At 42.6% G+C, this 21,270-nt stretch overlaps 2 protein-coding genes across 6 annotated transcripts; one reads left to right on the top strand and one right to left on the bottom strand.

The window, feature by feature from the left end:
* Positions 1-311: 311 nt before the first annotated feature.
* On the bottom strand, positions 312-21,181 carry LOC136437031 (proton channel OtopLc-like). The gene is made up of 8 exons (XM_066431471.1): positions 21,042-21,181; positions 6,632-6,785; positions 5,907-6,042; positions 5,196-5,359; positions 4,482-4,683; positions 3,980-4,134; positions 2,730-3,734; positions 312-2,197 (listed from the first exon to the last, which is right to left on the bottom strand). Exons 1-8 carry the CDS (start codon positions 21,089-21,091, stop codon positions 2,060-2,062), a joined length of 2,004 nt encoding a protein of 667 aa, XP_066287568.1. The 5' UTR covers positions 21,092-21,181; the 3' UTR covers positions 312-2,059.
* On the top strand, positions 9,864-20,355 carry LOC136437030 (tetratricopeptide repeat protein 28-like). Of its 5 annotated transcripts, none has more exons than XM_066431469.1 (5): positions 9,864-10,646; positions 11,134-11,249; positions 11,359-11,409; positions 11,576-11,698; positions 15,114-15,222. In XM_066431469.1, exons 1-5 carry the CDS (start codon positions 9,945-9,947, stop codon positions 15,121-15,123), a joined length of 1,002 nt encoding a protein of 333 aa, XP_066287566.1. In that variant the 5' UTR covers positions 9,864-9,944; the 3' UTR covers positions 15,124-15,222. The 5 variants fall into 5 exon arrangements, with proteins under 5 accessions (XP_066287566.1, XP_066287567.1, XP_066287563.1 ...); XM_066431466.1 differs by having other exon boundaries at positions 9,870-10,646; positions 11,576-11,676; positions 15,114-20,355; XM_066431470.1 differs by lacking the exon at positions 11,576-11,698 and having other exon boundaries at positions 15,114-15,229.
* Positions 21,182-21,270: the final 89 nt, after the last annotated feature.

Below are 21,270 nucleotides of genomic sequence, written 5' to 3'. Positions count from 1 at the left end.
CAACTCACACACACACACACACACACACACACACACACACACACACACACACACACACACACACACTCACACACACACTCACACACACACTCACACACACACTCACACACACAAACACACACACACACTCTCACACACACACACACACACTCACACACACACACACTCACACACAAACACACACACACACACACACACAAACACACACACACACTCACACAAGCACACACACAAAAACACACACGAAGCCGGTAAAAAAATCACTGTCCTTACGTTGCACTAAAGCAGGAAGACAGCGTTGTCCGAAACAATCAAGCAAGAAAAAATGGTTTAATCAAACATTTGCTTTAGCTAAACGTAAACTAAAAAACCTTTTCAAATTACTATCTAAAAATCCCAGAGACCCTCATATAAGAGCCTCCTACTTTACCCAGAAAAAACAGTACACTAGACTAGTTCGCAGAACCAAGAAAGGCTACAAAAACAGTATCATTAACCAACTAAAATCTTTCTCAGGTGACAATCCTTCAGCCTTTTGGTCCTTACTAAATGAATATAAGTATAAAGATAAATCTAGCAGTAATTTTGAACTACACGTAGAAAGTGAACTTCTAAAACTAGCAGAAAACCGTCAAAATAACACATTGGATGCGCCAATTAAGAAAAATGAAATTCAAAAAGCTATCGCTAGCATTAAAAACAGCAAAGTATCTGGTAATGACCTCATTCGTAACGAGATGTTAAAATGTTCGCCACATATCCTTACAGAGCCACTAACTAAACTTTTCAACTTATTCCTATCTTCTGGGTACTTCCCTCGAGAAAGTAGCCATGTTGTTGCTATTCATAAAGGCGGAACAAAAGACGACCCTGGTAACTACAGGGGTATTTCAGTCACTAGTTGTCTTGCAAAGTTATTTACCTCAATACTAAACACACGCCTAACCACGTTTCTTGACGCACATAAACTTATCTCTCCAAATCAGTCCGGGTTTAGAACAGAATTTGGCACAAACGACAACTTACTCATCATGGACACCCCGTTAAGCAAATACCTTTCCGAATACAAACGTCTTAACTCAAGTTTTGTCGACTTTAAAGAAGCGTTCGACTTCGGTTGGAGAGAAGGACAAATTTAGGGATCGGGGTGGGGGGTGCGGGTGGATGATTTTTATAAGCTTATCAAATGTATGTACAACAAACCTCAGACGTGTGTAAAAACCTCGTCTGGTCTAACGCCAACGTTTGTAACAAGACAAGACGTCAGACAAGGCTGCAATCTATGTCCTACACTGTTTAGTTTATGTATGGCTTGATGTGGATGGTAGGCGTGGTTCCAGATCTACTACATGGCTTGGTGTGGATGGTAGGCGTGTTTCCAGATCTACTACATGACTTGGTGTGGATGGTAGGCGTGGTCTCAGATCTACTGTATGGCTTGGTGTGGATGGTAGGCGTGGTTCCAGATCTACTACATGGCTTTGTGTGGATGGTAGGCGTGTTTCCAGATCTACTACATGACTTGGTGTGGATGGTAGGCGTGGTCTCAGATCTACTGTATGGCTTGGTGTGGATGGTAGGCCTGGCTCCAGATCTACTACATGGCTTGATGTGGATGGTGGGCGTGGCTCCAGATCAACTACATGACTTGGTGTGGATGGTAGGCGTGTTTCCAGATTTACTACATGGCTTGGTGTGGATGGTAGGCGTGGTCTCAGATCTACTGTATGGCTTGATATGGATGGTAGGCGTGGTTCCAGATCTACTACATGGCTTTGTGTGGATGGTAGGCGTGTTTCCAGATCTACTACATGACTTGGTGTGGATGGTAGGCTTGGTCTCAGATCTACTGTATGGCTTGGTGTGGATGGTAGGCGTGGCTCCAGATCTACTACATGGCTTGGTGTGGATGGTAGGCGTGGTCTCAGATCTACTGTATGGTTTGGTGTGGATGGTAGGCGTGGTCTCAGATCTACTGTATGGCTTGGTGTGGATGGTAGGCGTGGCTCCAGATCTACTACATGGCTTGGTGTGGATGGTAGGCGTGGCTCCAGATCTACTACATGGCTTGGTGTGGATGGTAGGCGTGGTTCCAGATCTCGAAGAGGCAGGCAGCGCTATGGAAGCGGTAGAAGATGAGGAGGGGCAGAGCGATGTGGGTGAGGAGAATCCAGGCCACATTGTGATAAAACTGCTCCTGTAATACAAAGAAATAGGTAACAAAATAATATACAAAATTATTGAAATCCTTTAAATGCCCATGCAATTGAAATTGTGCCCCCTGTTGGAATTGCATTGAATTGTTTTCAAAGCCGACTTAGAATCATGGAGTTTTGAAGAGTGAGTGAGTTGTTGTCTTTGACAATTGGTAAGAAGCATTTGTTCCGATGACATTTTTATCATATAATTTCTTTGCCATTGATATCATCTACATTTTGTAGATATGTTTGAAATACTTAAATATGGTTATAGTATCGTGGAAGCTTTGTGTTGGTAAACAATTATGACTAACGCTAGCCCTAAAGGCGCGTTCACAGTCGCCGCAGGTCGTTGTACGATTTTGAGTGCGTAGGATTTTCAAGCAGGCTATGGAGGTACTATGATCAACAATGATCTAAGACAGAATATGGACGACTGTGCAAAGAATAAATTTAGTTTTCGATCGTACGACGATCGTACGACAAATATGACCAAACCCCTAACGCTAACCTTTACACCACGTCTCTTACCTGAACCTTGAGCGTGTCCGGGATGTACAGGTTGGACACAGACACCAGCCACAGCGTCACGTTCAACACGAACAGGAACATCACCAGCTGCCGGCTACGTTTCCGGATCCTCCTCCTCTCCGGTGCACTCTTTTGGCGGAACACTCCATTTTTCCCTACGCCAACATTCTTTTGGTCTTCCCCGTCGAACCACTTCACCTTGCTCGCCCTGCGATCATCACTATTTGGTAGTGGAAATGGCACTTTGACACACGGACCACAACTTACGGAATAATGATCTTCTGGTGCATCATAGTCTTCCATGATTGTCGGACCCTCGATTCTGCCTGGTTGCGCTGTAACGATGCCTTGCCGCACAGGTAAGACGCCTCGTAGCGGAACGACGTCGTGGATCACTTCCCCATTTGCTTCCCCCGGTGTTGAAAACGACACTAGTCCCGTCTCCACAGCTTTAGTCGTCCGGGTTGCCTCTCCTGGTGTTGGGAAGGACACTGCGCCCGCTTCCACAGCTTCAGACTTCTTTTCCTTCAGCTCAGACGTCCTGTTGAGTCCGTCAAAGATGAAGACAGTCTGCAGGGACGTCTCCACGATTGTAGACCCCATTCGCCACGTCAGCAACATGTCTGACCAGTTCACGTGCTTCGCCATGATGCCCGAGATCAGACTCAACACAGCCAGCAGAAAAACACCAAACAGTGCCACGGACAGCAGAGCCTTGTCCAGAACCGCCCCGCTGTGCTGCTCGCTGCGGTGAGAGCGGAGGTAGTACCACGCCGGCACAGTGACTATAATCCCGATGATATTACACATGAAGATGGTGAGTTGGTAAGCTATGGAGGCGACCCAGTGGTCCATCGCACCGAAGGAGAACCCGTAGATGATGATAGTAGTGAGGACGGTCGCGAGGACGATCACTCCGGCCACCAGACCTTTACACGAGGACATGCAGTAGTGAGATGTGTCGGACAGGACTTTCCACTGGCGCGTTGGTGTTTTTCCACACGCCTGAAATGTGATAAAAAAAGTATTTGAATATAGAGGATACACACTACGTTGCCATATTAGAGGCTGATTTTAGGACCATGATGTTATCGTACTTAACCAATGAAGTCATTGAACATGTTCCACTGTAATTATACAGCTTCCTTTGTTTCGTAAAGTGTTCTATATTGAGCGTGCTGCATTCAGACTTGGAAGTCGATATCCCCGTTTGGGGAGGGATGATGTTAGTTGGTCTATGAAATTATCACCTGTTCCTTGATATCTGCAATAGCGATTGCAAAAGCAGCCGCGGCGATGAGGCTCTCCTCTATGGTGCATGGGTACATCATGGGAGACATGTACTTCATCAGGTGCTGCAGGAACACGGGCTGGCACAGGTGGTCTAGATCCACCTCGTCTGCACCTGGGGAACATTAGCAGCAACATGACTACATATTATAGTGTTCTAGTCCAGTGTTCTTATCGAAGATTCGGGTTATAGTCATTATCGTCATAACTATCATCGTCACCATTGTCAGCACTATCATCTTCGTCAGCATCATCCTCACCGTATCGTCGTCGTTATCTTCAAAATGATCATCATCATCATCATCATCATCATCTCATCACCTCCTCCTCCTCCTCCTCATCATCATCATGATCATCGTAATCATCATCATCGTAATCATCATCATCATCATCATCATCATCATCATCACAATCTGCATCATCGTCGTCGTCATCACCATGCGGACACTAAACTCACCTCACCTGAATCATTAGCGCCGTGAGAGACGTGCAGCATCCTCTCGTGCCCCTCCTCCGCCACCAAAGTCTGGTTGAGCCGGTGTTCCAGCGCCTCCACGGTCTCGTGCACCACGGTGTTCACCCACACGCACAGGTTGGTGGCCACGCAGTGCATCAGTCCCAGCACGTAGAACCACGACTGCCACCCGTGAGGCTGCTTCTTCATCTGAACAATTAACGGAATGGACTGACGTTGGGCAGGGAGTAGATTTGCAGTCTATGATTGATGCTATCTAAAAATGAAATCGGTTGAACATGGAGAAGTCACTAAATCGTTATCATCGCAATACGTACATGTCATTCTTATCATTGACGGTGAACCACGGCGATATACGTAAGTTCGAGAGGCCATCTACGAGTGGTTCAACAACCAAGAGCCGCAAGGAAGGACAGCGCGTAACACTCACCATAGAAAGTATCCTCAAATGATTTTCCACATCACTGACATTTATACACGACAATCACGAGCTAGTGACTTAATCATGTTCAACCATTTCTTTTTTAAAGTTATGCCTCATGTACTCATGTACTCCCTGTCTGTTCATTCCAGTGACGCTTAAGAATAGGGCCTAGGGACAGATGTCACTCGAGGCGTGTGGAAGTAATCTCTGTGTCTTGTATGACGTGTATAGATAGAATTGTCTATAGATATATGGGCAATGAATCCCTTCCTATTACCTCAAACGTAAGGAGAATATACATCTGCATCAGACAGAAGAAAATCCAACCGACGGGACTCAGCAGTGACGTCATCTCCACATGGTAGCATCCAGGCATGGTGTTGTACTCCGCGTAGATTGCGACTTCCAGGGCGGCTTTGATCACGCTGACCAGGCCGAAACCTGCATCGAGCAAGGCAAAAATAACATGACTTTGATGAAATGTAGTGTACCACTGATTCAACAGATACTCCAAGACACCCGTGTTGTTGCTTTGAGAAACAACCTGGCGGTTGGTACCGCATTATAATACGGCCTGAACAAGCTATGTAACGTTATATAATTGCGTAAAAAATGTATCTTTGTTTGGTTTCAATAACAGCGATACCTAGCTGCTGCGAAAAATAATACCAGTCAGTACTGCGCATGCTCTGACGAAGGCGACAGTCACCGAAACATTTGCTTGTATATAACACGTCATTGTGTACCCAATACATTGTTATCCAATGTCAAGTTGATATGTATTTCAGCATCTAGAAAGCTCACTAACAATAACACTAGTACCTATTTTAAAGTAATGCCGTTGAAGCAGTACTATACAAAGAAACTTTAAGTGACACTTAGAATTGCTTGTTCGGTTTTGAATTTTTGAGCCAAATACAAACTGCAGAAGGTGTACAGTGCACAATGTAATCTACTCTTAATACTGCTATCGAACATTTTGTCTTACCGACTAAACCACATTTGAGGAAGATGCTGAGGTCGTCCTTCTTATCTTCGACAGGACAGCGGCCATGTTCGCATCCCGACACGAACACTGCCACTAGCCAGGCAAACCCCATCCCGTACAGGTAGCAGAAAAATCCCTGGGGAAAAAGGAAAGATTGACACGTGGGCATGAATAATCTATTCATTTGAATCATTGTTCAGTGCATTTCGAAATACCGGAATATCCAAGATGTGACGTCTGGTGCACCCACTTAGTATATCCTAATATAAATCCTTATATAAAGTTGCCTAAGCTCCAAGAAGATGTACGGATCCGGCTCATTCGCATCATTTTACGTATTGTTTGCAACATCTAGAAGGAGTGGAACCGTTAAAGAGTATAATACAAGAAATCAGAACTGACTGTTGCAGAGAAGTAAAACACTGAGAATGATTCGGAACTGCCTTGCGATTAGGCACTAGACGTCTCAGCTTACAGATGTCAATAGCCGCCGCCATCTTGGATCCACCATGATTCAAATGAATAGGTTAATCCTAGCATAATACTCTCTAATTTTGCAGTGGCACATCTCTAATTACAAAGTGGTAACTGGACGTAGGCAAGTTGGGTTGCAGGGACTTGATACCATATTGACCTAACCCGTTTTTTTACGGTCAACCATGTTGGTCCGTTAACTACGTCACGGTAACGTGAGTGCAAACCCTCCAAACGGGGAGGTAACTTACGTCTACTCGTGGCCTGACCAGGTGCTCGCTGATGAACTCGCTGATTGGCAGGACGGTTCCGACAACCACTAATAACATCCCGTACAGACCACAAAACCCCAGGGCGTAGTACGTCACGTGGTCCATCCGGCCCGTACCCACTACCGATGGACGTCTGAAATAAACATTTTTCACAATTTTATGTCAGAACACAATATTTATTCAGTGTTTTGTATGACTTTCCTATGGATAACTGTAACATTATAGCTGGAAAAGTTCGCCAAACTAGATCACGCTTCTAGTAGCCATCCTAGCCTACTCGCTTCAGAGGGGTTGGACAGTTTGGCCGGCCGCTAGGAGCGCGATTTTGTCAGTACATCCTACTGGTTAGGCCTACAGACACTATAAGCTTGATCCCCAACACCTTTGCGCCAGGAGAGGTGGAATTATCATCAAGTTAATTCATGCATACATGCATTTACTATTAGGACCAGACAGACTTCTAACCGTCTGTTCACATGGGGTCATAATTCGTATTCTTATACACCATGGAAAACAGAATAACTGGTTTTCATGTTGACAGAGAACCGCGAGCTCCAATTGGTCTGATTTTCATACTGCTATAGGATCATGAGCTGTTGGTACTTATCTTTTTGGTGGGGCCTCAGAAGTGACTTTAATAGACATATTTTACGCCCAACTTGCAAGAATTATTGGAAACTAGAGTTCCACGACCTCATACCTTCATGATTTTAACCTTTATGACTGACGTATTAGGAGTGTTTCTCATCAATCATAAATCATACCAGTTGATTGTCTTAAAATATAACATGTCCAAAGTATGAGCTTAACAAATTTATCATCAATTATGCAAAGGAGGCCCTTATTAGCATAATTTGATTCAACGATGTTCACATTCACATAACGTCCCGATGCCACAAAAAAGGATTAAATGTATGAAATTGCCGTCTTTTGCCAGTGTGGAATAATAGAAGTTACTCATTAAGTATGCAAATAAGGCCCACATTTGCATATTTTCTATATATCAACAGTCCCCTCTTCCTCAGTAACAATTTGAATTGTCATATCATGGAACAAAGCGGATTTTTGAAGTTGCCTCATTAATTATGCAAACAGAATCTGATTTGCATAATTATCATCCAATCATACTAAGCATCACAAAAACTATCCACATACCAAAAATCATGACCATCCATCAAGGCCATCATGTTATAGTATTTTCTCATTAATTATGCAAAGGAGGTCTTCATTTGCATAGTTCATATCAATTAATATTTCTCTCTTCCTCAGTTACATATGTCACATGTTTCAGAGTCCTATCATGGAATTTGGCGGATGTATAAACTTTCCTCATTAATTATTCAAATTAGATACTGATTTGCATAAGAAGTGTCTAATCATGTACATCATCACTCAAGCTATCTACCTACCAAAAATCATTACCATCCATCAAGCCCTTCTTGAGTTATTCCCTTTCAAAGTCAGACGCAAAACCTGCTCCTGCAGTTCCAAAAAAGCCGCTAGGGGGCCCAAACCCACACCACTTACTCTCTGTCCAAAGATCTATCTACCACTTAAAAATAAGTTCCATAGCATGTCCAGAACACGAGATATCAAAACAGGAAGTTCCGCTGCAGTACCGTAAGAAGCCGCTAGGGGGCCTAAAATCTAATCGTTTTTAGGTCTCATCAAAACCTACCAACATACCAAATACCAAGACAATCCATCAAGGCATTCTCGAGTTATCCTGTGCCACTACAAACAAACAGACAAACGCTACCCTCTGCATAACCTTCTCGGCGAAGGTAATTAGTCTCCTGGCTTAGAAAAGAAAGGCCAAACACTTTGTGGGGAGAGCTCCATGGAGCCATAGAGAATAAGAGTTTGTTTTACATAGACAAGGCAGTACAGCATTTGAATTTATCATGACAATACACATAAATATGTAACGTTACATTCATTACAGGTTACCATGTTGTGCCAGCTTTCCTGCTTCTAGCGGACTGTGTAATCTATGTTGTCTGAGGTTGACTTTCGGTCATCAGTTAATTAAGCTTGTGTCCCCAATAGCACTAAAATACAACAGTCCCTGATTACAAGCAACCATGTTCAATGAACAAAGACGTGTATGCAAAATGTACACCTTTCTGATGTTATTGAACGTCGAACCTTATAAATCATACTTCTTGTTCTCGATTCCTGCCGCCAGGTAATCAAGTTAATTTGCGGCTCATGACGTCATAGTAAACACGAAAGCCGGTTAGGAACCTGGTTCCGCGACTCGCAAACAGCGTTCCTTTGAGAGGTAAACAAGTACACAATCATCGTAAATTACACACAGTTGCATGTTTCCGTTTTTGTTTGCTTTTCTGATTCTCAAAATAATGTTTATCTCTAGTTAGGGAACCAGGTTCCGAACCGACTGCCGTGTTTACTATGTCGCCATGAGCCGCAAAGAATTTGATCACCCAACGGCAGGATTCAAGAACTGGAAGATTTGTAAGATTCGATGTTGGATAACATTAGAATGGTGTGTTTTGTGCAAACGTCTTTGTTCATTGATTGATATGATTATTATCACGGGATATAATTCTGTTTTCTTTAATTTAATCACACTACGAAAATGTTGCATTTCTAGTCACGGACACTTTAAATGGTAAAAATCAATGCCTCGATCATAGTCTCACTTCAGATCCTGGCTAAATGTTAACTATCCTTTTTTTTCTTCGTCCAAAGCCTAAGTACAAACAAAAATCACACGTTTGAAAATTCTTATAAAATCATGCTTGCCGACACAGGTCGATGGCCCGCTGTTGAATGTACTTTCAAATCGCCTTCAGGCGAAATTTCAACATAATCATGGTGACCAGTATCATAAAGGATCGCCTTCAAAGACCAGGGGCTATACTTCAAATAATCAGTAGTACATCCATTGTGCTTCATAAGATAAACGTTTGATAAGAGACCACTCACTGGCTTGTTCTTTTTTAATACAACAAGAATGCCTCCACGAAACATAGAGTTATTGTTTCCCAAGCTTTGAATATAATGAGAACAACCTGGGGTCAGTTTTTTGCCTGAATAGCTTGGCAAGGAGGCAGACTGCCTGAGTTCTTTAAGAGCATTACCGAATTTGTGGAGGGATATTGAACCTTTGCAATTGTTATCGTTAAACGAATGATGTAATGTTGTCACGAGCAAAGGGATGTTTGTCCAGACCCGTACGTGTTTGTCCAAGTCACGCACACAAGGCTAACATCCGGGAGATCCATGGAAATCAGTTCTGCAGACGTTTTCTTAGCAGAAACACGCCATGTTGAGGGTCTGTGAAAATCTCCGTGAGGCGGACGCGAAGGGCAGGAGGTACAGACTAGCCCGTGCGGAGACAGGCTACCTCCGTGCCCTGGTGGACGCCATGGCGGATATGGACAGGCTGGCGGAAGTGGAGCTGCTCAAAAGCTTGGGCGACGTGAACTTGGAGAAGGGAAGACTCGGGAAGGTCGTAGGGAAGTTCAACATGGCCTTGGCGCTTTACATGGCTGCTGTGGTTCGGTGTGACCATCGGGAGCAGGGAGAAGGTATAGAACACCGATACGAATACACGGAGAGGCTTTTACAACGGGTGTCGTCAAAAGGGTTACAGGGCAAGGAACAGTCAACTGAAAACGAGGACATGACTACACCTGCAAAGGTGGCGGGAAAGTTCCAAGACCTGGACAAGAAATGGGCTGCCGGTGGCAACACAGACTCTGTGCTGGTTGGATACGCACAGTTGATGGTAGAGGGAATAGTAAACGAGAACAACATGTTAGAAACAGAAGCGATCAAAAGTATCGGTGACGTGTACCTGAAAAGAGGAACAGAAACCGGACACACTAGAGACTTGACCAAAGCTACTGCTCTGTACAACACGGCACTGGCGCGGTGTAACAACGTACGTGGAACTGTTGTCATTGTCCACCGCTTACTTCAAACCGCAAAAATCAGGCAAGACATCCCCACAACTGAAACCAAGGTGAGCGATGTATTCAAACCTCTTGGAGGAACATTTAGTATTGCCATTGGTCAAGAACGTCAGAATGATACCAACTAGTTGACCAAAATACCGAAATGTCACCTATCAGGAGCCAGCATTAGTACAGGGTGAGGTTTTTAGTGTTAAGAATGGAGGAATGGGGGCCCTTAAGGTCTTCAAAGCAATGACATCACAGGATGAGATCAAGTCCCAAGTACGAACACGTGATTCTGATTTTGCCGCTCATGTCTCGTGACCCAGGCGCTGGTCTAAGACATCGGTAGGGATCGTATGAATTCGATAAAATTCGCATGTTCCCTGATTAGTAATGGATGACTTCCGTAAAATTCGTGCGATTCTTAGTAGTGGATGGTATGAATTCCGTAAACTTCGTATGAATTCCGTAAAATTCATATGAATACGTGGACATACCTCATCACGATTGCCTACCTGTTAATCATTTATGACTTCTTATTGGTTCTCGCAGGGGTCAACACGTACGCAACGACAACAATACGTGACGGGAGGGAAGGACCACTTCTCTCCATGGTCAACTGCGCCCTCTGCCGACTTCTTTGATAACGGAATGCACGGTCTCCAAATGTAAGTAGATGGAAGGTCGATTATGGTTTTGACTACTTTTGATATTGATTTTGTATCAATTTTTTTATTTAAGAAAAGAATCAATAGCCCGTCCACTATTCCTTTTCAGTGTCCCGGAACCGAAAAATGCTGAAAACTCCAAACGAGTTGACGACGACAAGTAAGTGGTCTCAGTTTCTTTGCACAGTGCATGTATTGAAATGAAACTCTCCGAAATGAAAACGAATTTAGATCATCCCCAACGGTGCAAAATTTTGTCACACACTCATTTCATTGTTTTGGTTAGAACAAGGAGAATGTTGTTTGTTTCTGTTTGTTTGCTTTAGCTCCTACCACGGGTGCATCCAGACGGCAGACCGTGCCTTGACAAATGGAGATCTGGACGCAGCAGAGCAGAACTTAGCAGCCGCCCTGAAGCTTGGTCACGGTCTGGCATGCACTCCCCATGTGTACACAATCTAATCAGCTCTTGTCTTATGTTTGAAGTTGCAATTGCAGCCCAGTATGCAAATTCCTCTATCACAAAAAATTAAAGTTTCATAGTTATGTAGATGTTTGACACTAGGGGTTTATTTAGTTACATTTTAAAACTTTGAACTAAGAGCTAATGTAATTGTCTAGATGGAAAATTGAGGTATTTCCGTTTTGTGTGTCTTTGTCATTTGTAGAACGTTCGGATAGATTCGAATTGTATTTGGTATGTGGGTCGGTATTGGGAAGACAAAGTTCAATGTCAATTTAAGGCGCTATAATTTGTGACCTTGGTACTACAGCAGAGTAAAAAAAAAGCGGTGGAGGTTCTGCCCCCCTTACCCCACAGCATCTTGCTCTGGAACTGCCGGGGCATTTTGTTAGATATTTCAACGAGGATAACTGAACAAGGGAGCGAAGGATTAACCTACTTTGCATTGTTAATGAGGAGTTTCTAGAATCTTATTTGCATAATTATTGTTAATAACATATAATGACATCTAACGATGGGATTCTGAAAAGGGAATGTCTTTTATACATGATGGTTTATTTCTTAAAGAAACTCCCTTATTATACCAACTTCAGTCTCTTTTTAATCATAGAGGCTCATCTCTGTTGGTAGTTATCATAGCACAATGCTAAACTTTCTTCCAGTAGTAAGTATTCTGACGGGGTACTGAACAGGATTACTTTATGAGAGGTATAAAGGAGTCCATATACATCAGGGCACTCCAACTATCACTTAACAGAGACAGTGGGCGTTATAAACTTCCTGGCTCGTTTTACCAATAGCTGGCGTCACGTATCCGTAAAGACACATGTCGAATAAGTCACGTGTCTGTAACACTCGCGAGTTTACGTTCGGAAGTGATTGGTCATTATTGATCCTGAAGAAGACGACAGTTGTTGAAAATCAGATTCGTGAATACCTTAGTGTTGGACGAAAGTTTAGCACTGTACTATGACTTCAGTCTTTTTGCATAACCAACTAGAGATCCACGACCTCATACCTTCGCCAAATGATTTTAAACTTTATGACTGACGTATTAGGAGTGTTTCTCATTAATTATAAATCATACCAGTTCATCGTCTTCACCCAAAAAACACAAGTATGAGATTAACAAAGAAGGTTATGCTAACAAAGTAACATTTATCATCAATTATGCAAATGAGGTCCTTATTAGCATAATTTGATTCAACGATGTTCACCTTCACATAACTTCCAAATGACACAAGTATGAAATTGCCATCATTTACCTGTATGGAATTATAGTATTTTCTCATTAATTATGCAAATTAGGCCTACCTTTGCATATTTTTTATCTATCAAAATTCCTCAGTTACAAATGTCACATATTTCAATAGTCATATCATGGAACGCAGCGGTTTCTTTTAATTGTCTCATTAATTATGCAAATCAGAACCTGATTTGCATAATTATCGCCCAATCATACAAAGCATCACGTAAGCTATCTACATACCAAAAATCATTACCCTCCATCAAGCCCATCTTGAGTTATAGTATTTTCTCATTAATTATGCAAATGAGGTCTTCATTTGCATTATTGATATCTATTAATATTTCTTTCTTCTTCAGTTACATTAGTCACATGTTTGAGAGTCCTATCGTGGAATTTGGCGCATATATAAACTTTCCTCATTAATTATGCAAATTAGATACTGATTTGCATAATAAGTATGTAATCATGTACATCATCACTCAAGCTATCTACTTACTAAAAATCATAACCATCCATCAAGCCCTCCTTGAGTTATTCCCTTTCAATGTCTGAAGCAAAACCTGCTTCTGCAGTTCCAAAAAACCCGCTAGGGGGCCAAAACCTATATCACTTACTCTCTGTCCAAAGAGCTATCTACCACTTAAAAATCAGGACCAAAGCATGTCCAGAACATGAGATATCAAAACAGGAAGTTCCGCTGCAGTACCGTAACAAGCCGCTAGGGGACCCAAAATCTAATCATTTCCATGTCTCATCAAGACCTACCCGCCTACCAAATATCAAGACAATCCATCCAAGCCTTCTCGAGTTATGCTGTACGTTACATACATACAAACGCTACCCTCTGCATAAAGTTCTTAGCGAAAGTTATGAGAACAAGATGTAACAAGAGTCTTAGGACCCAAAATATCCATGTAACTTTGTTTTTTTATTAAACCAGTTCCCCCCATTCTATATCGCTCAATGGTATGACCCACACTGGCCGGGCAAGGGGAGAAGTGGCTATAAATAGCTACTGACCTAGATAAGAGACCAACAGATGATGCGACCTCAAAGCCCACAATAGAGTAGATATTCCTCATTACTTATGCAAATTCGCACTTCAGTTTGTACATCTCTGTCCAACCTACCTGCATATCAAATAACATGAAAATCTGTCGCTCCTTTCTTCAGTTATTCTCCTTGCAAAATATTTACAAACACGCCATTGCAGTTCCAGTGACACATACCAGGGGGCCCAAAATCGACCTTGACCTTTCTCCTCCCAGCACCTACCCACATACCAAATATCATTTCAATCCATCCACACGTTCTTCAGTTATGCTGATTTTAAGCGTCCGGTGACACATACATACACACATGGTGACACAAACATACACACACGCGCACACACACGCAAACACACTAACTTCGCATGATTTGCACTTCAGTGTGTACATCTCTGTCCAACCTACCTGCGTACCAAATAACATGAAAATCTGTTGTTCCTCTCTTCAGTTATACCCCTTTAGAACATTTTTACAAATAGGCCATTGCAGTTCTAGGGACACAAACCAGGGGGCCCAAAATCGACCTTGACCATTCTCCTCCCAGCGCATACCCACATACCAAATATCATTACAATCCATCTACACGTTCTACAGTTATGCTGACTTTAAGCATCCGACGACACCCATGCAAACGATTTACCTCCTTACTTATGCAAATTCGGTCTCATTTGCATAGTTTGCACTTAAGTGTGTACAACTTGGTCTAACCTACCTGTGTACCAAAGAACATGACGATCTGTCGATCCACTCTTCAGTTCTACATTGAAGATTTTAACAAATACGCCATTGCAGTTCCAGTCACACATGCCAGGGGGCCCAAAATCGACCTTGACCTTTCTCCTCCTAACACCCACCCACATACCAAAAATCATTACAATCCATGTACAGGTTCTACAGTTATGGTGACTTTAAGCGTCCGGTGACACATACATACACACAAACACCAAACGCAAGCAAAACAGTATCTCCATGAAAAAGCCTTTTTTCATGGAGATAACTATACAGAGGCTCTAGATATTTCAGGAGGTTCCCTTTCACTAAACGTATCGATGGAACTTAGAAGAATGATCAACTCTGATATGATTTTATCTTCCTACCTACAGATCCAAGTAAACCTGACAAGTGTAAAGAAGCCGACTGTCTGTTCAGATTGGGCGACGTCTACGTCGAGCGAGGCAAAAGGACAAGGGAAGGTAGGAACTTCACACAGGCAGCAGCTCTGTATAACGCCTCCATGGCTCGGACAGATGGAGACAAACAAAACATGGTCATAAAACTGCAAGAGACGGAAAGGCAGTTCCTTAGGAACACACGTAACATAGACTGTGAACCGTGTCCGTACAGCAGGGCGTTAGAGCACATAAAAGAACTAGGCAACATGCGCGCCCGTGTAAAATCTCAACTGGAAACAATTCATCAACAACACAACCCTTATAAGTATGATGAAGACGATCCCGTCGTGAGAGAGGTAGAGATCAAACGAGCTGAAGCAATCAAAAACATGTTCAAGAGCATAACGGCTCAAAGACAAGAGTTTATCCAAGCGCTCACAGATGAATGCATTGCAATACTTGGTCCTCCCCCATGTAAGTACGCGTTCATCGGGTTGGGGTCACAAGCCACGGAACTGGTCACGCCGTACTCCGACCTGGAGTTCGCCATCCTGATGGAGGAGGGTAAGGATGATTGTGATGCACGGAGGTACTTTGTCAACCTCACACACTACCTCCACTTAAAGGTGATCAACCTTGGGGAAACCATCCTCCCAGCCATGGCCATCCCGTCACTCAACAACTTCTTCTCGGAAGATCCCAAGAAAGATTGGTTCTTTGACTCCGTCACACCTCGTGGCTTTGCATTCGACGGATTCATGCCATGGGCTTCTAAGACTCCTTTTGGAAGAGACAGAACCGAAATCAAACCCGCTGTTAGTCTCATCCAGACACCGGCTAAGCTGGCCAAATATCAACATCTGCACATCGCCGTGGCGGAAGGCTATCACCTGTCAGACATCCTCAGACGAGTGGCCTACTTATCAGGAGACGAGTCTTTGGTAGAGGATTATATGAACAGAGTAAACAAAAGCGCAAATCGTTCACTAGCGCTGTCACGGTGGTCAGCAATGCTAACACTGAAGGATGATATTCGGAAAATGAAGGATGATGAGCGAATGGGGCAACTTTTGGACGTCAAGAAAGAACTCTACCGTTTTCCCGGGGTAGTCGTTGATGTGCTGAGCATTTGCTGTGGTCTAACAGTCTCCAGTGTATGGAAAATGATAGAAGAATTCCACAAGACAGAACGGATCACTGACGAAGATGCCCACCACTTGACTGTATTGATCAGCATCTCAGCGGAGCTACGGTTAAGAACGTACATTGCCAACGGAGGACAGAAGGACAGACTGTCTCCTCTCACTGCGATGAAAGTCCAACTGGATAAACATGACGTAGATGACACTTTCGTTGAGTCAGTTTTCTACATACCAGACTCAAAAATGCTTTTCAGGTACTATTATACTGCCATCCCATTAAAAAAGTGCATTATGGATACAGTGGCAAATGCAAGTTCAATGGCAAAGATGTTCCCAGTAGCCATCTATGACACATCATCTCAAACAAGAGGAAGAATAACAAAGGAGTTATGCCAGTTTGATGCATCCATCCGTCTCTTCGACTCAGCACTTGAAGAAGCTGGCAGTGACAGGGGAAAACAGTTTGAAATACTTTTCGAACTAGGCAATGTCTTAACAGAACGAGGTGATTGTAAGACAGCAATCAGATACCTCGAACGTGCACTGATAGTTGGGAACGATATCTATAAAGACAGCAAAGGGCATCGCGACATTGCTGCATTACTGAGCAACATTGGAACATGTATGGATGAGCTCGGCGATCAGAGTAAAGCCGTCTGCTATCACGAGCAGTCCCTGAAGATGAGGAAAGCTATTCATGAGAACAGCACGGCACATCCCGCTATTGCTGCATCACTTCATAACCTAGGAATATGTTGGACTAAGCTTGGCGATTATAGGAAAGCTATCAGGTCTTACGAACAGTCACTGAAGATGTTGAAAGCTGCCTGTGGGAATGACACGGTACACATAGATATTGCAAAATTATTCAATAACATTGGAAAATGTTGGAGTGACTTTGGCGATCCAGAAAAAGCTATCAGTTATTACAAACAGTCACTGAAGATGAGGAAAGGTATCTTTGGCGAATCAACGGCACATCACAACATTGCCTCATCTTTAATCAACATCGGAGGATGTTGTAGTAAACGTGGTGACCAGAGTAAAGCTATTAGTTATTATGAACAGTCACTAAAGATGATGAAGTTAATCTATGGTGAAACAGCAGTACATCCCGATATTGCTTCATCATTTAACAACATTGGAAAATGTTGGAACGACCTTGGTGAACATAGAAGAGCTATCAGTTATTACGAACAGTCACTGAAGATGATAGAAGCTATCTATGGAGAAACAACAGTACACCCTGACATGGCTTCCTCTTTCAACAACATAGGATCATGCTGGAGTCATCTTGGCGACCAGAGGAAAGCTATTAGCTATTTCGAACAGTCATTGAAGATGAGGAAGTCTGTGTATGGCGGAACAACAGCACATCCTGACATTGCTGCATCCTTGAATAACATTGGGAAGTGTTGGAGTGACCTTGGCGATCAGAGTAAAGCTGTTGGGTATTACGAACAGTCACTGAAGATGATGAAAGCAGTCTGTGGTGAAACAAAAAAACATCCTGAAATTGCTTCAGCTTTGCACAACATTGGGGCATGTTGGAGTGACCTTGGCGATCAAAGGAAAGCAATAACTTATTACGAACAGTCACTTAAGATGAGGAAAGCTATCTATGGTGAAACAACGGTGCATCCCGACATTGCCTCATCTTTAATCAACATCGGAGCATGTTGGTACAAACTTGGTGACCAGAATAAAGCTATCAGGTATTATGAACAGTCACTGAACATTACAAGAGCCATCTATGGCGAAACAACAGCACATCCCGACATCGCCATATCACTGAACAACATTGGGAATTGTTTGAATTTGCTTGGAGATCAGAGTAAGGCTATCAGTTATTATGAACAGTCACTGACTATGAGGAAAGCCATTTATGGGGAAACAACACCACATCCCGCCATTGCGTCATCCTTAAACAACATTGGGTCCTGTTGGGGTCTGCTCGGCGATCAGAGGAAAGCTCTCGATTATTTTGAACAGTCACTGGACATGAGCAAAGCTATCTTTGGCGAAACAACCGAACATCCAGACATTGCATCTTCATTAAGGAACATCGGAAAGTGTTTGAGCGAACTTGGTGATCAGAGAAAAGCTATCAAGTTTCACGAACAGTCACTGAAGATGATGAAAGATATTTATGGAGAAACAACCGAACATCCGGACATCGCTTCATCTCTCAACAACATTGGAACATGTTACAGTCATCTTGGCGATCAGAGAAAAGCTATCAAGTATTATGTACAGTCATTGAAGATGGCTTGCGCAATATTTGGGGAAACAGCAGTGCATCCAGATATTGCGTCATCTTTAAGCAACATTGGAATGTGTTGGAGTGAGCTTGGTGATCAGAATGAAGCCATAAATTGTTTCGAGCAGTCACTGAAGATGATGAAAGCCATCTATGGGAACAACACGACACATCCCGACATTGCTTCATTGTTAAACAACATTGGAACATGTTGGAGCAAACTCGATGAAAAGGCCAAAGCCATTAGTTATTATGAACAGTCACTGAAGATGATGAAAGTTATCTTTGGGGACAGCACGCCACACCCCAGCATTGCTGTATCTTTAACCAATATTGGAACATGTTGGAGTAAACTTGGTGAACAAAGAAAAGCAATGAGTTATTTCGAGCAGTCACTGAAGATGATGAAATCTATCTATCCAGACAACATGGCACATCCCTACATCGTAGCGGTATTGAAAAACATTCGATTATGTAGGAGTGCCCTCTGCGATTAGATTAAAGCCGATACTTATCGAATATCGTCACCCAAGATTAGCTAACTTTAGGGGCCCGGCGGCACATCTCTCTTTTTATTGCCATACAATATAACTATAGAACTTTATTACCCAACAGTTGTATAAGATACAGCCTATAGCAATGTCTACCACAGTTTAAAGGAAGCTATGGGGCACCACGGCACATCCCTCGATTCTGAATTGCCATATCTATGCCATTTCACTATAAAACCTTATGGCTCAACATTTGAATAAGATACAGCCTATTGTAACTTTTGCCATATAGTTTAAGGAAGCCAGTGTACCCTACAGAAGTCGATGTAGCATGGGATGAGTTGATACACTTTTACAGTATTTGATGAAATTTGTTACTCTAAGGCATTCTGTTGTGTACTAACATGTACTTACATTGACAATGTATGCAGAGAGCATCACATGTACGTCTGTATGTATAAGTTATAGAAGAGCTCTGAGTTAGCTTGATGCAGTATATGGATTAATGAGTAAGAGATATACGAAGCAGATCGCTGAGATCCGTTCTGTGAGAAGAAGTTGTAGAAGATGAAAGGTGTGGATTATCCTCTGACTGTAAAGGGGTGACCTTTCACGTAAACAGCGTAACTCAAGAAAGACAGAGCTGACGACATCACAGATCCATATGATATAACAATGTACGTGGGTATCTAAAGACATGCTAGTCTACCAAGAAACTTCCATTTTCTATAATGATTGCAATTGTATTATTCAAAGGCTGAAGTTTGTTGTCATTTCTTTTTAAGAGGTTTTTCAAGTAATGCCAGGTTCACATTGAAGGAAAAATAAGATTTAAAAGTGTACACCAAGTATATGCAGATTATGCTCATAACTAAATGATTTTAAATTTTATTCGTTTTTTGTTTGCCACATATACATGTACGTTCAAGACGTTTTCACAGCACACTCCCCCCTCCCCCTCCCCGTCCTCGGTAAGGAAACCTGACCATGGCATGAGGAATTTGAAGAAAGACCCTAATTTGCATTATCAATGTACAAGTGACAAAATTTGTTCGTGCTAAATGATTTAGAATTACAATTTTCTACAATTTGAGACAAGATGAAACAATGCATATGAATCTACGAAAGCCCTAAATATTTCATGGAGGTATGTGGTCTCCGAACTCTTCCTTATACTAGTTTCCTGTCAAGCTGAGAATTTGGTTTTTAATTCTAACGACATCTACAATAAGCAATGAATTTGATTAATAAAAACAATTGTACTGCGAATGAAATCTTTTAGTGCCATCTTTGAATCAGGGCCTTAGCGATGAAGTTCAATAAACAAGTATATAATTTTCTTTCGAGAATGTTATGATTCATCTTTCCGTCATGAGGTCGAGGTTAGCATTTAGTGCTTAGACATCGATGCTGTTTTTACCCGGGACGAACGTTTTGGCACGTAGGTGCAGGTTTGCCGTGGTCACCCACGCAACGGCACGCGTAGTCGAACATGCTAGACTATATCCAGTCACGGAGTTATGCCATAGTTAATCATAAAACAACATCTCTTACAAAGGTCCCTTCATAAATGTATAGATACAGTAGAGCGTATAGTACATTACAGTCGGAATGCGTAATGTTGGTCGTTTCTATACTATGTGATACCCCCAGTATACGACAGCATCGTATAACTACATCAATCAGATCCTTTATGATCTTACTGACAAGTACTAGTATAGACGGAGCGTGTAGATGATATATCATATCTGTTCCGTTCTCAGGCCGTAGTCCTCAAAATAGGACCGTCTGTTGTACCCAATATAACGAGCTCGGGTCGGCATTGTCTCTGCATCTTTAGCAGTGCGTACCGTATTTATGACAAAACTGAAGGTTGTATTTAGAAAATAATATGAAAATAGCACCGAAAAATAATGACAGAGTATACATGCCGGCCGAAGACTCTTCTTGAGGCTGCGTGTCTTTTAGAATGAGAATGCAATAATTCCTGCTTTTCGGATCCTTGAGATCGGAGTGGTTGGCTTACCTGAGCCGCTCAGGCTCCGACATCACAACGGGGTAAACTTTGTCTCCCATTCTCCTCTCACCAACCTCTGGACCAGGACGATGTGACGGCAGATGTTTGACGGTATCCTCTGCAGAGCTTGGGTAGAATTTTGGTCGTACGTGATGATGAAGTAGCCTCCAGAGCAGACTCCTCGGTGGGCACTTTGACATTGGCTTTCGTTTAAATAAGCTGTATTCACCGATTGCTG

The sequence above is a fragment of the Branchiostoma lanceolatum genome, chromosome 6, assembly GCF_035083965.1.
Source record: "Branchiostoma lanceolatum isolate klBraLanc5 chromosome 6, klBraLanc5.hap2, whole genome shotgun sequence".
Lineage (NCBI taxonomy): Eukaryota > Metazoa > Chordata > Leptocardii > Amphioxiformes > Branchiostomatidae > Branchiostoma > Branchiostoma lanceolatum.
The sequence above is the reverse complement of the archived record's forward strand: the minus strand, read 5'-3'. Positions and strand labels throughout refer to the sequence as shown.

Excerpts from the sequence above, each read along its gene's own strand:
- LOC136437030 (XM_066431466.1), top strand. The coding sequence starts at position 9,945 with ATGTTGAGGGTCTGTGAAAATCTCCGTGAGGCGGACGCGAAGGGCAGG. Across the intron at positions 10,647-11,133 it reads TCCCCACAACTGAAACCAAG|GGGTCAACACGTACGCAACG; the intron begins GTGAGCGATGTA and ends TGGTTCTCGCAG. Across the intron at positions 11,410-11,575 it reads AAACGAGTTGACGACGACAA|CTCCTACCACGGGTGCATCC; the intron begins GTAAGTGGTCTC and ends TGTTTGCTTTAG.
- LOC136437031 (XM_066431471.1), bottom strand. The coding sequence starts at position 21,091 with ATGGGAGACAAAGTTTACCCCGTTGTGATGTCGGAGCCTGAGCGGCTC. Across the intron at positions 6,043-6,631 it reads TGGTCAGGCCACGAGTAGAC|GGATTTTTCTGCTACCTGTA; the intron begins GTAAGTTACCTC and ends CTTTTTCCCCAG. Across the intron at positions 3,735-3,979 it reads TTGCAGATATCAAGGAACAG|GCGTGTGGAAAAACACCAAC; the intron begins GTGATAATTTCA and ends ATCACATTTCAG.